The sequence below is a fragment of the Marmota monax genome, unplaced genomic scaffold, assembly GCF_021218885.2.
Source record: "Marmota monax isolate L192 unplaced genomic scaffold, Marmota_monax_Labrador192_F-V1.1 WCK01_AAM20220418_F8-fsc00008, whole genome shotgun sequence".
Classification (NCBI taxonomy): Eukaryota; Metazoa; Chordata; class Mammalia; order Rodentia; family Sciuridae; genus Marmota; species Marmota monax.
In genome coordinates, this window is record NW_026694432.1 from 9718719 (window position 1) to 9740504 (window position 21786).

Sequence of the window (21786 nt, forward strand, 5' to 3'; positions counted from 1 at the left end):
ACCATACCCACAGAACTCTTGTCATCTTATGAAATGGAAACTCTGAACCCATTAAAATATAACTCCTCCATATTTTCCCGCTCCCTCCATTCTACTTCCATTGTACTTTTTGTTGCTAGGTGCAATACAGCTTTCATGGTATATTTTCTGTTGGAAAAAACAAGAGTGTGGTATTAGCATTAAAGCAGACAAACAGATCAATGAAACAAAAGAATCCAGAATCAGGACCCTATACATATGACTAACTGATTTTCAACAAGGTGCAATTCAAGTCCAATTCAGTGGAAAGGATAATTTTTCAACAAATGATAATGGAAAATTTAGATATTCATGTTAAAAAAGAAATTCTAGCCAGATGTATGTAACCCCAGTGGCTTGGGAGGCTGAGGCAGGAGGATCACGAGTTTAAAACCAGCTTCAGCAACTTAGTGAGACCATAATGTAAGCAACTCAGCAAGACCCTGTCTCTAAATATTTTCTAAATATACGAAAAGGGCTGGGGATGTGGCTCAGTGGTTAAGTGCCCCTAGGTAAAAAAAAAAAAAAAAAAAGTTCCAGCCAGGGATAGCACATGCTTATAGTCCCAGCTACTCAGGAGGCTCAAGTAGGAGGATTCGAGGCCAGCCTGGGCACCTTAACAAGACCCCATCTCAAAACGAAATATAAAAGGACTAGAGATGTAATCAAGCTGTAGAGGTAGGGTACTTCTCTAGCACATGGGAGGCCCTGGGATCAATTGCCAGTATGCGGGGGGGGGGGGGGGGGGGGGGGGAACGACACGACCCTAACAGTAAGAAAACCTTTTTTTTTTTAAATATCAAAAGATACTTTGCCAAAGAAGGATAGCAAATAAGCAAAATGAATAAATGTTCAACATAATAAATCATGAGAAAAATGCACATTAGAACCACAATGAGGTACCACAAATTTGTAATTAGCTATAATTAAAACCCTGGGCACCCCAAGTGTTAACCAGGAAATAGAAAACTAGAACCTTCATACATTTTTTATAAGAATGTAAAATGATATAATTACCCTGGAAAACCTGTCATATGACCCAGTCACTCCACCTAAATATTTACCCAAGAAAAAAACATTTGTCTACCCAAAAGCATACTTGGAATGTTCCTAGCATATCTATCTGTAGTAGCCCCAAAGTGAAAACAACTCAAATGTCTTCCAATAAGTGAATGAATAACATATAATAAATGCTCATCAATAAAAGAAATTAACTTTTGATTTTATACAAATTAAATAAATTTAAAAATAATTATACTTAGTGAAAGCGGTCAAAGAGAGACTGATTAGTTACACAAAATTCTAAAAAATGCAACATAATCTACAATGGATCAGTACTTGTGTGGAAATGGAAGACTATATGTGAGTGGGGCGTGAAAAAACAAATACAAAAGAGTAGAAAGAAATTTCTAGGGAATGATATAATCATTATTTTGATTATGATGATGATTTCATGCATGTGAAAGATACGCCAAATCTTATCAAACAGTACATTTTAAATATAAGCAATTTATTATGTCAATTATACCTCAATAAGACCATTTTAAAAATGCAAATGGGCCATGGGAAGCAAAAAAAATCATAAATAGAAATAAGCTTTGCATTTAAAATAACAAACATGATGCTTATTACAATAAAATGTAAAACTTCTGTGCATCAAGGCAACATAAAAAGTGAAAAGATAAACTGTTAAGACATTTCCAAAGCTTATAACCAAAAGTATCTATAACATAAAAATTTCATAAAAATTATTAAGAAAAAGACAACCCAATAGCCAATATAAGGTAAATATAAGTAAAACAAGAAAAAAACAGAGAGGAAACAATGACAAGTACTGAAGTATCTGGTAACAAGAAAAGTAGTTTAAAAGGCTAATATATAGATGGTAAAAAGCACAAGTGCATGCCAGTAATCCCAGCTACTCCTGAGTATGAAGCAGGAGGATTGCAAGTTCAAAGCCAGCCTGGGTAACTTAACGAGACATTGTCTTATAATAAAATCTTTAAAAAGGCTGGGACGAAGCTCAGTGGTGCATGTGGGAAGGCCCTGGTTTCATTCCCTGAAGTAATAGCAGTAGTACTACTTCTAATAGTAATAGTAATTCTCACTCCAGTCAGAATGGCAATTATCAAGAATACAAGTAATAATAAATGTTGGCGAGGATATGGGGAAAAACATACACTCATACATCGCTGGTGCAACCATAATGGAAAGCAATGAGGAGATTCCTCAGAAAACTTGCAATGGACCTGCTATTTGATGAAGTTATCCCACTCCTTGGCATATACCCAAAGGATTTAAAATCAGCATATTATAGTGACACATCCACATCAATGTTCAGAGCAACTCAATTCACAATAGCTAAATCATGGAACCAACCTAGGTGCCCTTCAACAAATGAATGGATAAAGAAAATGTTGTATATATACACAATGGAATATTACTCAGCCACAAAGAAAAATGAAATCATGGCATTTGCCGTTAAATGGATGGAACTGGACACTATCATGCTAAGTGAAATAAGCCAGTCCCCAAAAAACCAAGAGCTGAATGTTCTCTCTGATAGGCGGATGCTAACACACAATGTGTGTAAGTTGGCGGGGAATGGGAATAGGAAAGACAGTGGAATTAATCAGTCATAACTTTCCTATGTTCATATATGAATACACAACCAGTGTTAACTCCGCATCATGTACAACCACAAGAACGGGAAGTTATACTCCATGTATGTAGATATGTCAAGATACATTCTACTGTCATGTATAAAGAAAAAGAACACATAAAAAATTAAAAAATAATAATACCACCACAAACGACCAGGTGCACTGGCATATGCTTGTAGTTCCAGCTACTCAGGAGGCTAAGGTAAGAAGATCATTTGAGCCCAAGAGTTTGGGGATAACCTAAGCATCATAACTAGACATTTCCTCAAACAAATAACAACAACTACAACAACAACAACAAAAAAAAAACACAAAGAAGTCAGGCAAAGTGGCTCATGCCTATAATCCCAGAAACCTGGGAGGCTGAGTCAGGAGGACCGCAAATTCAAGGTCAGCCTTGGCAACTAAATGAGACCCTGACTCAAAACAAAATATGAATGAATGAATGAATGAATGAATGAGGCTGGGGATGTAGCTCAGTAGGAAAGCACCCAGTACTGGAAAAAAACTGAGTTCGATCCTCAGTACTGGAAAAAAAACAAAGGGAAAAAACAAAACCCACAAGAAACAAAGCAAATATCTCACTAATTATTCACTGAAATATAACAAATAATAATACTTTAGTATGTCTTTCAAAACATGTTCTATAAGTTATTTCTTTATAAACTGAGAGAATAGTTTTCTTTTTATTCTAATTTGTTATATATGACAATAGAATGAATTACAGTTCATATTACACATATACTGAACAATTTTTCATACCTCTGGTTGTATACAAAGTACAGTCACACCATTCCTGTCTTCATACATGTTCTTAGGGTTAAATGATGTCCATCTCATTCTACCGTCTTTCCTACCCTCATGCTCCCTCCCTTCCACTCCCACCCCTTTGTCCTATCTAGAGTTTGTCTAATCCTCCCTTGCTCCCACTCCAATCCAATATGAATCAACCTCCTTATATCAGAGAGAATAGTTTTCTTTATTTTCATTTTTTACAACAGATCTTGCATATTCTTTCAGGGCAATACTAAAATTCACACACTACTACCACTTTAAAGGACGTACACAATAAAGAAGTGAAAGTCTACAACTCTATTCCATCCAATTCCATCCCCACTGTCCCCGCCAAAAAACAAAACAAATTTGGTTCCTATCCTTATAAGGCCTTATACACAATATAAGCTTTCTTTTGTTGGGGTTCAAATGCTATATGGTTCTGGAAAGTTAAAAAGCATATGTTAGTTTTGGCATTTCTAAACCTAGAATACTTTATAAAAAGCCCTCATCCAGTCCAAGATGGAGTCTTGCATTCCTGTTTTCCCTTCTCTTCTGAAGCACACACTAGCTTCAATTGCAATCAACCTCAATGAAGCTGATTACAGAAACAAGGTAAGGATAATTATCTCCTTCTAAACTATACTAACTAGAAAAAAGCAATAATGCAGCTTATTCAGAAATTATTTATATTCGATTTTTAAATTATTGTGCAAGAGATAGGCATTGAAGGTAGGGTTGTGGCTCAGAGGTAGGGTGCTCGCCTACCATGTGTGAAGCACCGGGTTCAATCCTCAGCACCACATAAAAATAAAATAAAGATATTGTATCCACCAATAACTAAAAAATAAATATTAAAAACTTCTTTTAAAAAAGGGAGAGATAGGCACTGAGAGGTGGGTTTTTTTTTTGTTTGTTTGGTTTTGTTGGCTTCCTTGCCTCACCCACACTAGTGATTGAACCCAGGGCCTTTATACATGCTAGGCAAGCATGCTACCACTGGGCTACATCTCCTGAAAGGTATTTTGTCGTTTTATCTCTTACAATTGAGAATGGAATCAGTGCAATTCACAGTAGCAAGACAAGCACCCTACCACTGAGCTATATATATATCCCCAACCCCACTAAGAGTTATTGTACCTATGTTCCTGTTCCCTAAAGACAAACTGGTTAGAAGGTAGATAAATACACTTGATCATCATATTCTTCTGCACCATATGTAAATGTATTAATGTTCACTCTCTACCAGAGAATAAACTCAGAGGGCAGGAACCATATCTGTTTTATTCAAAACTGTAAATCAGAATCCAGCATTCTGACTAACACATAGCAAGTTACAATTAGTTGCTTTTGATGTTTTGTACTTTAAAAAGTTTTTTTAGTTGTAGATGGACACAATATCTTTATCTTGTTTATCTATTTTTATTTGGTGCCAAGGATGGAACCCAGTGCCTCATGTGTGCGAGGCAAACGCTCTACCACGGAGTCACAACCCCAGCCCTGTTTTGTACTTTTATGAAATGATTTGTTAACTTATTTTCAACGTTTAAGAGTTTTGGAGGCCAGGCACGGTGGTGCACACCTGTAATCCCAGTGGTTTGGGAAGCTGAGGCAGAAGGATCTCAAGTTCAAAAACCAGCCTTAGCAACAACAAGGCACTAAGCAACTCAGTGAGACCCTGTCTCTAAATAAAATACAAAATAGGACTGGGGATGTGGCTCAGTAGTTGAATGCCCTGAGTTCAATCCCCAGTACACCCCTCCCCCACAAAAGAGTTTTGTAGACACCTATCTTTGATCAGAATATTGGAATGAGGATTTAAAGTGAAATATCCTGATGGGCATGGTGGCATTTACCTGTAATCCCAGTTACTCCAGAGGTTAAGGCAGGATTACAAATTCAAGGTCTCTGAATTTACTGAGACCCTATCTCAAAATAAAAAAATAAAAAGGGATGGAAAATCAACTCAGTAAGAGAGCACTCCTGGGTTTAATCCTTGGTACCACCAAAAACAGTGAAATTTCCTAACTTCAAATGTATTATGTATATGTTCTCCATTTTATACAAGAATAAAACATGAAATTGAGCCAAACATATTTTATCTGCATTTACTGTTAGAACTTTATGGGATAATTTACTCTAGATTTAACAATTTTATTTACCAACTCCTTTAAAGACTGAACTCAAGTTTCCCTACAAAAGAAAAAAGCCAAAGAAAGAGACACAACAATTAATGCAAACAAATAGTTTTAGTTCAAATTAGTAGAATGACTTCCTCTGGGGTGGTATTTACTCTAGAGAGGAAAATGAAAACCCACTGGGACAAGCATAGAATATTAACACTTGCATTTAAATAAACTTAAAAAAGTCATCCCTTTTATGTATTTCTGGTATTGTTTTATAAACTTATACAATGTATCAGTATGGTATAAATAAAACTTATAGGTATTCATTTATTTAAAAAATAAAACAATGAACAAATGTTTGAAGAAAGCTTAAAAATTAATCTTTAGGGCCGGGGTTGTAGCTCAGTGGTAAAGCACCTGCCTAGCATATGGTAGGCACTGGGTTCTATTCTCAGCACCACACGTAAATAAATAAAATAAAGGTCCATGGACAACTAAAAAAAAAAAGCCAAATAAAGAGACGTGTGTGTGTGTGTGTGTAATTAGTCTTTAGCAAATTTAGCAGAATTTCTCAATATAATTATAGGACTTTGGAGCACAATCAATTTAAAGGTCATCCTATGTAAGCAACAATCTGAAGCTCCCCAAACAATAAACTGTTTTGGCCAAAGGTCATAGATCCTTTAGTGGTATTCTACTAGAAAATTTAAAGCTCATAATGTAAACAAAAATTAGTTAATGGAAAACACTAGGTCTTTCCTAATTATTCAGCTATGACTGTCTTCCTAGAGCCTAATGTATAAAAGACAATGTCTGATCAATTAACAATTACACTGACAAATCTCTCAAAACCACAATCACTATCTGTATCACATATTCCAAAGTCTTCAGTTTAGGCTGTGACTGATACCCTTTGGGATTATGTTTTGCTTCTTGAGACCCTCAAAAGAGGATAGAATTTCAAAATCATATCATCATACTCAATGATTAGACAAAGTCTAGTTAAGTATTTTTAACTTATAACATTTAAGACAGTTATGGGGGCTGGGGGTATGGCTCAAGTGGTAGCGTGCTGGCCCGGCATGAGGGATGCACTGGGTTCGATCCTCAGCACCACATAAAAATAAATTAAAAAAGATATTGTGTCCACCTAAAACAAGGGGGGAAAAAAGACAGTTATGTAAAAAAATTTTGCAGGGGCTGGGGTTGTGGCTCAGTGGTAGAGTGCTTGCCTCGCATGTATGAGTCACTGGGTTCAATTTTCAGCACCACATATAAATAAATGAATAAAATAAAGGTTCATCAACACTAAAAAATTTTGCAAAAAGTTTTAATGTCTGATATTCAGAAATATTTAATGTCTGATACTCATGAAAAAATACTCAAATTATGTTTCAATGAAAATTAACATTAAGTTAACTTTTTACCTATCAGATTGGCAAATATTAAAAAGTTTAACACCAGGTTGGCAAGGATATAAGGAAAGAAGGTATCCAAGAAGTATATATTCAGTTTTTTGTAAAACCATCAAGATTAAAAACATTCTGCTGGGCAGGGTGGCACATGCCTATAATCCCAGCAGCTCAGAAGGCTGAGGCAGGAGGATAAAAGGAGTTCAAAGTCAGCCTCAGCAACTTGGCAAAGAACGAAGCAACTCAGTGAGACCCTGTATCTAAATAAAATACAAAAGAGGGCTAGGGATGTGGCTCAGTGGTTGAGTGCCCCCCGAGTTTAATCCCTGGTACCCCCCCAAAAAAATTCCCTCTAATCTAGTAATTTTAATTCCAGGAATTTATACTATAAATAACCAAGGTTTAATATTTAAAAACAGTCTCTGAAACACTATCTGTGACAATAAAAAATAACATGAATGATTTATCGATGCCTGCCAAAACGTACTGATAAAGAAAAATGTTCTCTATATATTAAACTAAAAAGTTAATTGAAAAAGTATACTTGAGTTTTTAAGAATATACAAGAGACTAAGACAGGATTTCCTCTAGGAAATGACTGGAGAGATGGAGAGCAGAAGGAAAGGAGCTTTTCTTTTCCTTAAAACCCTATCTAACTGTATATATATATATATATATATTTTTGCTTTAAGCCTTGCTTTTATAGTATAAAAAAAATTCAAATCACTTTTGATATAGGCATTGTATTTTTAAAATAATTTAAAGTTAAGTACTAAAGTTTTTCTACCTGTAGAATTTAATAATCAATGCAGCCAGGCAGGTGGTGCATGCCTGTAATCCCAGCAGCTTGGGAGGCTGAGGCAGGAGGACTGTGAGTTCAAAGCCAGCCTCATCAACTTAGCAAGACACTTAGCAACCCAGTGAGACCCTGTCTCTAAAATAGAACATAAAAAAGGGCCAAGGATGTGGCTCAGTGGTTAAGGACCCCTGGGTTCAATCCTCAGTACCAAAAAATAAAATAAAATAAAAAATCAATGCCATTTTTGGTAGAATACTGCACTATGCATTTTTTTCTTAAATACAGTAAATTTGGATATATTTAATAAAAAGGTTTCTCTATTAGTGAAATAAAGTTTTAATATATAAACCTGAAATGATTTTTCTAAAAATAGCACGAGTTAAGTACTTAGCACACAGAAAAATTCTTCAAATATAAATTCTCAAACTTTTAACATAGGCTCACCTAGGATAAAACAGCACTAGAACATAAGGGAGGGTGTGGATGGAGCTTTCACTTTTTATTCTTTCTTTTTGTTATTCTAGTTTTTAAACATTTTTTAAAATTTTTTAGTTGTAGTGGACACAATGCCTTTCTTTTATTTATATATATGTGATGCTGAAGATCGAACCCAGCACCACGCTCTACTGCTGAGCCCCAGCCCCAGCCCATTATTCTAGTTTTTTACAATGAGAATGTATTCATGAATTGCTTAGGCAATTAAAAAAATTTAATACTTACATAAACACATTCTATATGTACCTTTCCAACAGCTGAATTTATGTAGTAATTTTACAGATTCCTTTATGTATTTTTTGCAGTGCTAAGGATCGAGCCCAGGGCCTCAGACATGTTAAACAATGCTTTATGTATTTATAAATATTATTTTTAAGTTTTCAGAATGAGCATGTATTAGTTTTGAGTAAAAAAAAAAACTAAATTATATAATTTTTTTGTTATTTAAAATATTGTACTTAAATATATATGAAAAAAAAGTAATTAGACATTGTGCTGGCTAATGTAACATGCTAGGGTTATTTTCTTGGGAGTATAAATACTATGAAATTAAATGTCAACACCATATGCTCCCATATCTAAAACAAATAAAAAAGAAAGAAAGAAAAGAAAAATATAACAATGAAGGCACTCAAAAAAAAAAAAAAAGGACACTGGAGAAATCGGCACAGAAGTGTGGAGAAATTACATTAGTAATTCTTAGGCCAGCTATGATACAGAAATACAAGTGAATCTGAATAAACCTTGAAGAAGTCTGAAATATACCTCATCTCAACTTCTCTCAAATACATTAAAACCCATTTGATGTGAAATAAATGTAATTTAAAACTTGGAAAACTTTGGTGGGAATTTTTTTTCATAAAAAGCTCATAATCAGGGGTGTAGCTCAGTGGTACAGTCCTTGCCTAGGATGTGCAAGGCCCTGGGTTTAACTTCCAGGAAAGGAAGGAATGAAGGAAAGGACTAAGGAATGGAGGGGGAAAGAAAGATCATGGTCATGTTTTAGACGGAAAGTAGAGAATCAAAATTGAATATGTGGCCAGGCACAGTGGCACATGCCTGTAATTTCAGCACTTCAGGAGGGTGAGGCAGGAGAAGCACAGATGTGAGGTCAGCCTGAGCAATTTAGCAAGACCCCATCTCAAAATAAAAACTAAAAAGTCCAAGGATGTACCTCAGTGGTTGAGCGCCCTGGGTTCAATACCCAACATGACACAAAAAAACAACAAAAACAAAAAAGGCGCGGTGGTATGCCAAAAGGAAGGGAGGAATGGAGGAAGAAAGAAGATCACTTTTTTTTTTTTTAATCTCAGGGACCTGCTGAAAGACAAAGCAACCAATTCTTCACTATCACATTTTGCTTCATTTTAGTGGCGGGGGGGGGGGGAGGCATGTGACTTTTGGGCTGATATAAACATTAGACATGGCAAAGTGTTTTGGACCTGATAAGTGGTAAAATGCTGCATAAAACATGTCTCTTTAGAAGATTCCCACTAATCTTAATATAAAAGATACATTTAGAAACATTTATCCCATCATTATCCTAATTTATATGAACACAGAACCCAATTTAAGAATAAGGTTTATGTCAGGCACAGTGATGCATGCCTGTAATCTCAGAAGCTTGGGAAGCTGAGACAGGAGGAGCGGGAGTTCAAAGCCAGCCTCAGCAAAAGTGAGGCGCTAAGCAACTCCGCGAGACCCTGTCTCAAAATAAAATACAAAATAGAGCTGGGTATGTGGCTCAGTGGCCAATTGCCCCTGAGTTCAATCCCTGGTAAAAAGAAAAAAGAAAAAAAAGTTTACTAACTTACACATCTGGAGGCACAAAACACAATTTAGGAAATTATGATTATGATACAGGGGAAAAAGAGCATGGGCTTTGGAGTCTAAAGACCTTGCAACAGGGTATGCATATATGACCTTAGGAAAGTTAGTTAATTTTCTGGGCTTTGGTTCTCTATCTGTAAAATGAGAATAACATTACCCACCTGAGAATGGCACACAAAAGATACCCAAGAAATTATATAGTGCCCCTAATTTTTCACATAATGGTTTATAGGTTGGCTTTGTGCCAACATGAAAGTTTTATAATACAAATTTTTATTTGTTAAAATTATCTATATAAAATCTGTTGTATAAACTTCTGTTAAATCAAGTTCTCTTCTATCCGCCCCCCACCAACACACACACACACATTTGAGATATGTACACCAGACCCAGCTTAAAGGTTCTAAGGTAGGGTTGGGGTCGTGGCTCAGTGGTAGAATGCTCACCTAGCACAAGTGAGGCACTGGGTTCAATCCTCAGCACCACATAAAAACAAATAAAATAAAGCTATATTTTTTAAAAAGTAGTTTAGTTTTTTTAAAAAAAAGGTTCTAAGGTAATCAAGATACAAACAAAAGGTTTGGCTCCTGCTGGTAAGGAGCAAAAACTGCTTTCTCCTTAAAGACAGGTAAGACTCAATTGTTACTCTCATGAAGTCTAGTAGGGGATTTAGGGAAAGAAAGATATAAAGAGCATCAAGTATTTATTGAGTATTCAATAAGAGCCAGGAACTATTCTGGGGACTATTTTAAGTAGTTAGTAAATAAAACAGTCAAGATTCCAGATGAAGACAGAGGCAGGCAGAGCAGATAGTAGTGATTTGAAGATAAAGCAGTGTTAAGGAGGTCAAAGGTAACTGGGAAGTGCTGTTTTAGATAAGATGGCCTCTAGGAGAGGTCACAGGTGTCTAGACCTGAATGAAAACAAAACAGTTTATCAGTATGTCTGCCATTTTTTGCATTAAGTGGTATTTTCTGTTTAGATTTTTTATTCATTGTTGTTCAAAAAAGCATGATCCATAGGAAGAAACAGAAACTTGTAGGTGTCCCAATATACAGCAAGAGACAAGAGTGGTAGGTACTACAGTGGATGATAGTACCTAGTTTTCACTGTTTCGCAGGTCACATTTATATTATGTTTTGGTCACAAGCACTACACAAAGCTAGCTCTTGCAATGATTACTACTTGTCATGCAGTTTCTATCTGGACATCTCCCAAGAGAAGGCAGGGCAAAAAAACAGAAGGTAATACACTAAAAATTCTTTAAAATATATGAAAGAAATAGGCATGCTGGCACAGATCTGTAATGCCCCCAACTTGGAAAGCTGAAGCAAAACAATCACCAGTTCAAGGCCAGCCTGAGCATGGGAACAAATATTTAGGCACTAGGCTTTTATTTACAGGATGCTAACAGAATTTTCAGCCAGATTCTGTCTCAGAATAAAAAGGGCTAGGGATGTAGCTCAGTGGTTGAACACTCCTGGGTTCAATACCCAGTATCAAAAAGAAAAAAAGTGTGTGGTGCCCCCCAACCCCAAGCTCAAGAATCTTCATGGCCACCAACCTCAAAGAGTTGGGAGAACTGATCCTGTTAATCTCAACACCTCCAACTGTTGTTCTATTTGGTAGCTAACTCTCTACCAATACTATAATGCCTCCCATTTTCTCTCTCCTCTATTCCTTTTTACATACATGTAAATGTATATATTCTTATATGAATATAGGTTTAAGCTGATAAGTAATGTCTTCAAGAAAGGACCAAAATCTCTTATTCTGCTCCTTTATAGTAATATTCTACAATAAAATTATTTTTACTTAACTAAACTTTACATTATGGGTTCCTTTTGATAAATGAGCTGGTTTTGTTTTGGTGCTGGGTATGGAACCAAGTTCCTGTACACACTAAGCAGGTGTTCTGTCACCGAACTACACCACTAGGCAGGTGTTTTGTTAAAATACTCATCTCTTGAGTGTATTGTGCAGTTCCCACAATACAATGCATTCAAAAATTACTTTTGTGTGCCAGGCACTGTAGTATCTGCTAGGTACTAAGCACACAAAAGAGAAAAAACAAGATCTTTGCTTTTGTTGGCTTACTCATCAATACAAGAAACAAACATGGAAACAAATATTTAGGCAGCAGGCTTATGTACAGAATGCTAACAGAATACTCTGGTGAAAGAATCACCTAATTCCAAATGCTGAAATCCAAAAAAGGTTCTGAAAGACTATATCTGAGCCAGGTCTTAAAGGATAAATAGGCAGTTGTGGTGAATCCTAGGGCTAATCAAGCAGAAAAGGACACTGATGAAGGTGGACAGAAAAACAAGCAAACAAGACTAGAAAGGTGGTAGTTGGGGTCCAGATTCTAAAAATTTTAGTATGCCTGGCTAATGAGTCCAAGCTTTACCATGCCTTTAGGAAAAGAAACTACTAAAGTTTTTTAGGAATAAAGTGACTCAATTATATTTACAACACAAAGGTGGACTGTAGATAAGGTCGTTTAGAAGGCAAGAGAGAGTGCAAAGGTTGCTGCAAAAGGAGGAAGCTTAAATTAAGTCAGTGACAGCAAGAAAATATGTTAAAGTTATTCACAAAGTGTCAAAACACAAACAAGAGGAAACTTGTCTGATGAAATCAAGGAAAGCTTCACAGAGATAATACTTGTGTTGAGCACTAAAGAAGGAATTTTTGCCATGCCAAAAAAGGGACAGAGACAATGAGAACAGCACAATGGTACAATGCAAGGGAAAGACTTGAGAATGCTTGATGACCTGAAATCCTGTCAAAGTAGTAATTTTATCCTTTTGGAGTTCAGTCAGTTGATATTTCCTTTTCTTAAAAAAAATGTGTTGTGGATCTTGAAGAAACAAATAAAAATTAAAATAACATTCCCAAAATAATGCACTTGAAAACTCACAGGTAAATTTTAATCTTAGGAGTGACTGAGATCATACTTTTGATCCATGGACTCCAAACAAAGAACCCCAAATAGTGACCACTAAAGTGTCAGTAACACTAGGACCAGAGTGATGTGATGGTCCAGGTGAAAAGTGAATAGCAACCTAGGGCCAAAGCTAAGAAATCTGGATTACTCAGACAATTTCAAAGGTATTGCTTTTTTTAATAGAGATAATCTAATTTAGTCCTCATAACCATGTATTTACACAGAACAATAAGTACTATTATCATTCCATTTGCAAATGTGCAAATTAAGGTTAAGAAAGTAATATGCCCAAGGTTACAGAGCTAGTTTACATGTTGGTGCATGTGAAGTAGCCCCGCATTATCTGTGGTTTCAGTTACCAGTGGTCAATTGCAGTCCAAAAATAATAAATGAAAAATTACAGAAATAATGCAAAAAGTTTTAGATTGCACACCATTTTACGTAATCTATGAAATCTTACATCATCTAGCTCTGTCCCACCCAGGACATAAATCATCCCATTGTCCAGTTTATCCAAACTGTATACACTACCCACATGTTAGTCACTTACTAGCCAGTTCGGTTATCACAGTGCTTGTGTTTAAGTAACCCTGTGTAGTTATGTAGACTATGGTTAAGTCACAATGCCTACATCCTTCACTATACTTCATCTTATCTCTTAGGCACTGTTTCACCTCACCTCATCACAGGAAGAGTATAGCATAATAAGACACTATGAAAGAGAAAATATATTAATATAATGATATACTATAACTAGTACATCATTATAATTGTTCCATTTTATAATTAGTCATTGTTAATCTCTTACTGTGCCTAATTTATAAACTAAACTTTATCACAGGTAAGTAAAGGGGAAAAATAATAAGAGCTCATATCAGCAGTTTCAGGCATCCATTGGGAGTCTTAGAATCTATACCCTGTACATAAGGGAGGACTACTAGGGAAAGCAAATATAGCACCCCTTTTTGGGGGGTGGGGGGGGTTACTGGGGATAGAATCCAGGGGCACTTCATCACTGAGTTATATCCCTAACCCTTCTTATTTTTTCTTTAGAAATAGATTCTCACTAAGTTGCTTAAGACCTTGCTAAACTGCTGAGACTAGCCTCAAACTTGTGATCCTCTGGCCTCAGTCTCCCTGGTTGCTGGGATTATAAGCATGTGTCATTTAAACCAAGCAGCACTTACTTATTTTAACCATTAAAAACATACAAAGTCACTGTCAGTCTAGAAATTAAAATTGTCTCATATAAAGTGGTATACTCATAAAATTCCTTTGGTATTCTCAAAGTATAAAGATTCACCAAATAATTTCAAGTTTATTGGGCTGGGGTTGTGGCTCAGCAGTAAAGCGCTCGCCTAGCATGCGCAAAGCCCTGGGTTCGAACCTCAACACCACATAAAAAAATAAACAAAATAAACGTGTTGTATACAACTAAATTAAAAAAAATTCAAGTTTATTAATGAAGTTTACTGAAAAGCCTTCAAAAATTTGTGTTACAAATAGAGCCACCAGTTGTAAAACTTTTGGAATCTTGACTCCCAAAATACAGCAAAATTTTAATTAAACATCACTTTTTCAGCAAAACAAAGGAGGATTGTTTTGTGATGTTAATTTTATCTACATTGTCTGACAATGTTTTCAGAAAAGGAACTGAGTGAAACAGAAGGGGGGGGGGACACATCCCATAGTCATTGAATACAAATTTTCATTGAATATAACTTGATCTAAGTATCATTTTCTTAGTAACTACTACTTCTAGAGTTTACCGTCTTCACAAACTCAAGAAAATTTAAAATACACCCTGAATGAGAAAAGATTCCCTATCCACTTAGTTTATTTCTTGAGTTAGTGCAATTCCAAAGATAAAGTGACTTCTTTTAAATGATTCAAGAAAGAGAATATGGTGCAAGCATGTTACAGAAGGGATCTACTTAATATAATCTAAGTCTTCAGGACAATATTTCTAAGTAAACACCTGATGAAAATAGATTTGTGGTAGTAGTTAAACATCCAGGCCTTTATGATAATTAATACTTACTACCTATCTCTTCATATCATAAGCTCCTAGCTTCCCATCTTCAGCACTTAGTCACACAGTAAGTGAATGAAAAAATCTTATGAGAAACCAAGAGCTATTCAATCAACTTAATAGTGCAATTTTTCCTGTTTCTTCATTAATTTTAAGGTTTTTTTCTGTGGTCTGGTGATGAAGGACACAGTTGATTTTATCTGAGCTACTGGAAAAATGTAACAAAATATTATGACAAATTCTGTGAAGATTTGTACATAAACTTTCTGCTCTATTGTTTGTATAAAGCATCATGAGGACATAAAGGTCAGAAAACATGATATAGTTGCACAGTCATAGTTTGCCCAAGGTTATTAGTTAAGAAGTAGTAGAATCACAATTAGGATCCAACTAACATCCAATCCAATGTGCCTTCTAGGACAACCTAATGTTACAGGAACACTGTTCTTATTTTCTTTTTAGTCCAAAGAATGTTTTTGGAAAATGTTCAGGAAAAATTTCATAGAAAAGACAAATCACAAAAGTGCTATCTTTTAAAAATTCTTCTGGGTCCTCACATTTCTAGGCCTTATCAAGACTTTTGACATTAAAACATTTAAAATAAAACTGGAAATGCAAGCAGTAGACATAAAACGAAATCTATATCTAAATCTGTATCTATATATCTTTTTTTTTTTCAATCCTGATGGTTCTTTATTTTTTTAAATGTATGTGCTATGGGTTACTAATTTGCAACAGATGTCATCATGAGAATAACCTGACAAAAAAAATTGTTTCACACCCTTGAATTATATGAAATCAAGAATGGGAGGGGGAAGCATTGCAAAAGGAGACTACTGCAATGCTATTTATATTTTTTCAATAAAACCAGCAATGCATCCATACAGAGAGTTATTATCCCACTTCCAACTTCTTCCCCTCAAGAACAATTTGAATCTCGGGGCTGGGGATGTGGCTAAAGTGGTAGCGCGCTTGCCTGGGCATGCGTGTGGCCCGGGTTCGATCCTCAGCACCACATACAAACAAAGATGTTGTGTCTGCCAACGAGAACTAAAAAATAAATATTAAAAAAAAAAAGAACAATTTGAATCTCTTTGGCATCCAAAGTATATATCTATCTTTGATAGGCTTTATTCTGACTGGCCATATACATTCTTTTTATCTTTGCAAAAGACAACTCAAGCTTAGAAGCCTTACTCAAAACCCATGATTATTTTCCTGTCCCCACACTCCCTCTGCAATTAATTCCCTTTTCTCCTATAGCATTTTATGTCCCTTCTCATGTCTACCTTTGGCACTGGAGTGATGTTCCCCCCAGACCTTCACATGACCCATTTATATCCTTTCAGCCATAGAGCCTTATCCTATATAAAGTGGCCTCTACAAGTTCTAAACACATATTACGCTCTATAATCAATCTTTTAAACTTTATTTTTACTAGTTAACTGTCTTTTCCACAAGGATGCCCCAAGAGGGCTCTCTCCTCACTACTGTCTCTACAACTCCTTTTCTATTATTACCAAAACTGCACTGGAAATACTGTCATTTCTAAAACCTCCCATCAACTATAAGCTCATCAAGGGTAGGTACTGTGCATTATTCATGCTTCCTCAGCACTTGGTAATGTCTGGCACCATTCTAAGGAAGTTGGTAAAAACGAGTTTTCTAAATTATTATCACTAGGCAAGGAAGTAGATAACAATTACACCTTGACATAAAATAGGGGAGGGAAATACTACAGGTTGAATACACAAAAATTGGAGCGATATAACGGATGAAAAAGATTAGCAAGAATAAAATTAATTCAGAGATGAGGTTCTTCTGGCTCAGCAAAAGGGGGAAGAAAAGCGCTCAAGCAAATCAACTTTTGATACTGCCCTGAACCAACAGAGAAAACACCCCCCACCCAAATTATAACTTTAGAACGCCACAATTTCTTCATCAAACTCAAATGCTCTTTAAGAATCCAAGTACCAATATACTTCAATTAATTTATATTCTCTAAGTACCACAGGTGGGGAGCAAAGGAGTGACTGTGAAACCTGATAGAACAAACATCAGAAGTAGAAATAATAATAACAAATATGTACGAATGTAGTAGACTTGAAAACACCGAGAAACACCTTGGAGTGATCATGGAAACCAATACATCCATAAACATGCAATTAAATTTGGGACCCTCTATGACACAGAAGCGATCTATCATACGACTGCCAAAAGAGGCCACACTGTACATCTCTTTCCTGAACCTCTTCTAATCACCAGCCTCAGTCCTGGTACTACAATCCACAAATGAATACAAAAGAGGTTAAAGAAGGCATTAACATATCTCCTTGCTCTCCAAAATGGGCAAAAACCAAAAAACCAAACAACCAAACGGCTCCACAATCCCTAATCGGAAAGTCCGACACGTCTTTCAAAGCCAACTATCAAGCCTTTTAGGGGCCAGAAAACATTGACTCCAAAGATAAGTCTCTGGCCCCAATATACCCCTCCGGATTATTCAAGAAAACCTGGGTATTCCAGTTCGGAGAGACCCATATCACTCAAAAAAGCATCTCCCACCAGGAACGAGCAATCAAACCCTCAGGGGGCAGTGGCGCTCCAACCACCCGGGCAGGACACAAGCAACCGCGACAGGGCACGGCCCTTCCAGGGAGCCGTCGGCGCTCTCGCGGCTCTCAGTATAGCCCAGCTAAACCCGCCCCGACAGTGGCCAAACTCAGACTGGGGCGGAGGGGGGCCAGCTGGGCCTTTGCGGCCCGGGGGCGCGGCGAGACACGGGGGTGGTGTCTTTGAGTTCAGCCTCTCCTGCTGCAACGGATACCGGGCCTCCTTCCCTGGCCTCCCCGCTCCGCCGCCCTCAATCAGCCAGTCAGCCCCTCACCTGGCAGAAGCTCCGGCAGTAGTTCAAAGATGAGACCTCAGACACCTCCTGCTCCCTCAGCTCTGTCTCCAGCTGCCACAAACACGGTCGCAGGCCCTGGGCTCCCGGCGCCGGAGATGCAGGGCGATGACCCCGAGCCATGGACTCTGTTTCGGCTCCTTCTCCGGCTCCCGCTACCGCTGGAGCCTCAGCCCCGGCCCCGGCGGCGGCGGCGGCGGCGTCTCCCTTTCCGTCCGCCATCTTCCCACGGCCCAGCAGCGCGTAGGCAACCAAGCCACGTGACTAATCCCCGACCCCGCCCCTTGTCGTCCGCGCGCGGTGACGCACCCTCTGGCGACGCTGGCGCGCGCCTGATTCCATCACTAGGGCGCCGAGGGCTGGTCCTTTCGGCGTTCTCAGCTACAGCCGCCTTAGCAACAACCTTAGCAACAACTGGTCTGAAGCTCTAGCCAGCCTCGGTTCTTCCAGGATCTTTGAAGTTGCCAGAAATGCCTATAGACAATCTGGATATGAAGGACGATCTGAAGAAAGAGAGGGAAAGGTAGCCCTGAGAGGAACCAAGAGAGAAGCGTGCCTGATGAAGGAAAATAAGAAGCAAAGGTTGTTAGGCCGAAATGAAAACTAGCTCCAAAGGAACTTGGCTTATTACAAGAGTTTGTATTACAAGTCAGTGGAGGAAAAGATATATTTCAATAAATAGCGCTGAGACATTTTTTTCCCAAAAGAGAAAAATATGAAATTATATTTCTACCTTAAACCATATCCAAAACTAAAGCTCACATGGATTAAAGTCCTCAAAAACGAAAAGGAAAAAAAAAAGTTTAAAAAAAAATTAAAAGGTAAGAGCTTCTCAGGCACAGGAAATAGTAGGTGCAAAAGTCATGGGGTTTAAAGTCAAGGTGGATGGACCCCAAGGATTGGGATGAAGTAGTGAGAAATTAGAGTGCATGGTTATATTATGGAAATGATACAGAAAAGTGCAGAAAAGAGTAGGAGGAACTGCAGGAGAAAAGTCTTGGAGAAGGCAAGAGGGGATAGCATCCAGAATACAAGAGGTTTGGTCTGGAATAGAAATTAGAGATGCATTTTTATTTTAACTGGAGGGAATCTAGAATATGGGTATAGCGTGTGAGTTTTGATAGTGAGAGATTTAGGAGTCATTTCCTGAATGTTTATTTTTTTTCTCCATGGATGTGAGAGAAAATCAACTGAATTAGTGGAGAGAGAAAAAACTTTGTTAAGAATTATTTTAGAGTGAGTTAGTAAAGAACACATGCTGGATATGTGCAGGAATACTGCAGGGCAGTGTTGAGTGGCATTTATTCATTTCTTCAACAAATATGTATCAGCAATCATGTTTCAGGCTCTTTTTTAAAAATTTTTATTCTTTTTAATTATACATGACAGTAGAATGTATTTTGACATATACACATGGCGTATAACTTCCCATTTTTGTGGTTGGTACATGATGTGAAGTTACACTGATTGTGTATTCATATATGAACATAGGAAAGTTATGTCCAATTCACTGTTTTCCCCATTCCTAACCCCCCTCCCTTCCCCCACTCTCCATGTCCAATCTAGTTCAGGTTTTGTCTTAAGGACTGATAATATGTTGTGAAAAAAAACAAGTCCTGATTTTTGTATTCTTTCATTCCACCACCTCCAGGAGTTACAATACAGCTAATTGAATTGTAACTTTCTTTAATTTTACCCAGTTCATATACTCCCAGTTCCCCTGGTTATTTCTCTTTTTCCTGTATGGTTCCTGTGTGTTTCCTAAGATTGAATCCAGGGGTACTCCACCAACAACCTACATTCCCAGCTCCAGCCCTTTTATATTTTTTGAGACATGATCTTGTTAAGTTGCAGAGACTTGTGATCAAACTTGTGATCCTTCTGTCTCAGTCTCCCCAGTTTCTAGGATTACAGGCAAGTGCCCCTGTACCCAGCTCCCTAGTTATTTCTCAGTCACCATCAATAAGACATTTACAAGTGAGGAATTAGGACAACTAATTTTTCAATATGAGAAATTGAACCGAGGGGTGCTCTAAACCTATATCTTTTTATTTTCTCTTTTAAGATAGGATTGCTAAATTATCCAGGCAGACCTCAAACTTGGGATCCTCCTGCCTCAACCTTCCAAGTATCTGGGAATATATATATATATAATAATTATAGCTGTGTGCCACCTTGCCCAGAAGGGTAGTTAAATTTTGAAAATTCATCTATTCAAATTTTTTAAAAATTGTGGAACCTACTATGGTAATGATATTTTATTTTCAATGTAGATAAAATCCAGAGGATTCTGGGGCCAAGTTTGTAGATTTAGATCCCAGCTGCTTATTGCGTTCCTTTAGATCATTTAGCTCCAGCTGCTTATTATGTTCCTTTAGATCACTTAATCTCTTTAAGCTTCAGGTTTCCTTTTTTTCTTTCTTTCCCCCCCCCTTTTTTTTTTGAGGGGGTGTGGTATGGTTCTCACTATATTTATGGAAAAATATCCCAAGTCAGTGATTCCATTCAGAAGTTCTTTGAGACAATGCTATTAGCCTTGGCCAATTGAAAAATAAAATTTCTGACTCGCCCATTTGCAAATGTTCCCACTGATAATAAGGATTTTCAACTGCTACTAAGCTTTCTTGTCAACATTAAGCTTTCTTGTCAACTTTATGTCATTGTAACAAATACCTGAGTAATGAACTTATGAAGAGAAAAAATTAATTTTAGCTGACAGTTTTAGAGCTTTCGGGCCATAATTGGTTGGTCCTGTTGTTTTGAGGCCTGTACAAGGCAACACATCATAGTGTGGAACTTGTGGTAGAACAAAAAACGCTCACCTCATGGTCAGGAAGCAAAAAAGAGAGAGTGGGATGGTTTCACAATCCCATTCAAGAGCATATCCCTAGCAACCTGAAGACCTCCCACTAAGCCCCATCTCTTTGTTTCCACCACTGCCACAGTCTGGCTGGGCACAAATAACCAAGCCGCCACAAAGCCTTGTAGGTTCAAACAGCTATTCTTTATTCCCCAACTCTCACCGGCACTGCACGCACACTACTCGGGAACACACACCTTCCACCGGGCTCCGCGTGCCCAATCCGAACCGCCGCGAGGACTCCACGGGAACTCCAAAGTAGCGGGCGCCCTATTCCCGGAGCAGGGTCCATATACAACTCAATCAATCCAGCATCACAGCAATTATATGCAGCTTAACTCAAATCATCATCTCAATGGTTCGCTGTTGTCACCTTTCAACCATTCCCTCTGGCAATATGCCAGGCGTCTGGCTGTGGCTCTCAACACACTACCTCCCAGTAGTACCAAGTTGGGGACCAAACTTTTATCACCTGGGCCTTTCAGGGCACTTTAGATCCAAACTACAGCACCATGATCTTGTCAACTTCCATTCATCTGAATGAAGACGTGGTCCTTAGTATCTGTGATGTCACCATTAGTGGATCATTTCTACTAGCAAATAGAGGTCTACAAACTTGCTGTTATCCTTTTGCATGTCAAGGCCACACCTGCTGCCACCATGACAAATGCAATCAGAGAAAAGAAGTATTGAGTCAATAGGCAGCAATATTGGAGCCCAGGTGTTTTCTTATTTTAAAATGGATATAATAATAAGACGGATTTCTAATGAGAAGTGTCCAAAGGGCCAGGGCCATACAAGTAGTAAGTATTCAATAAATGTTATTCTACAAGGTTCAGTTTCAGAGGATAACTTTAGATCCCCTTATTGTAGACACTCCATACACATTGACCATGGAAACCATCTATTTTCTTGATTTTGTCCT

General features: G+C 37.5%; 1 protein-coding gene across 1 annotated transcript in view; it reads right to left on the bottom strand.

Moving 5' to 3' along the window:
* Positions 1-18251, bottom strand: part of Rlf (RLF zinc finger) — a 72423-nt gene extending 54172 nt beyond the window's left edge. The window contains exon 1 of the mRNA XM_046468374.2: positions 17984-18251. Coding sequence (XP_046324330.1) covers positions 17984-18223 — 240 coding nt within the window. The 5' untranslated portion in view covers positions 18224-18251. The remainder of the gene's footprint in view (positions 1-17983) is intronic.
* Between the last annotated feature and the right edge of the window lie 3535 nt (positions 18252-21786).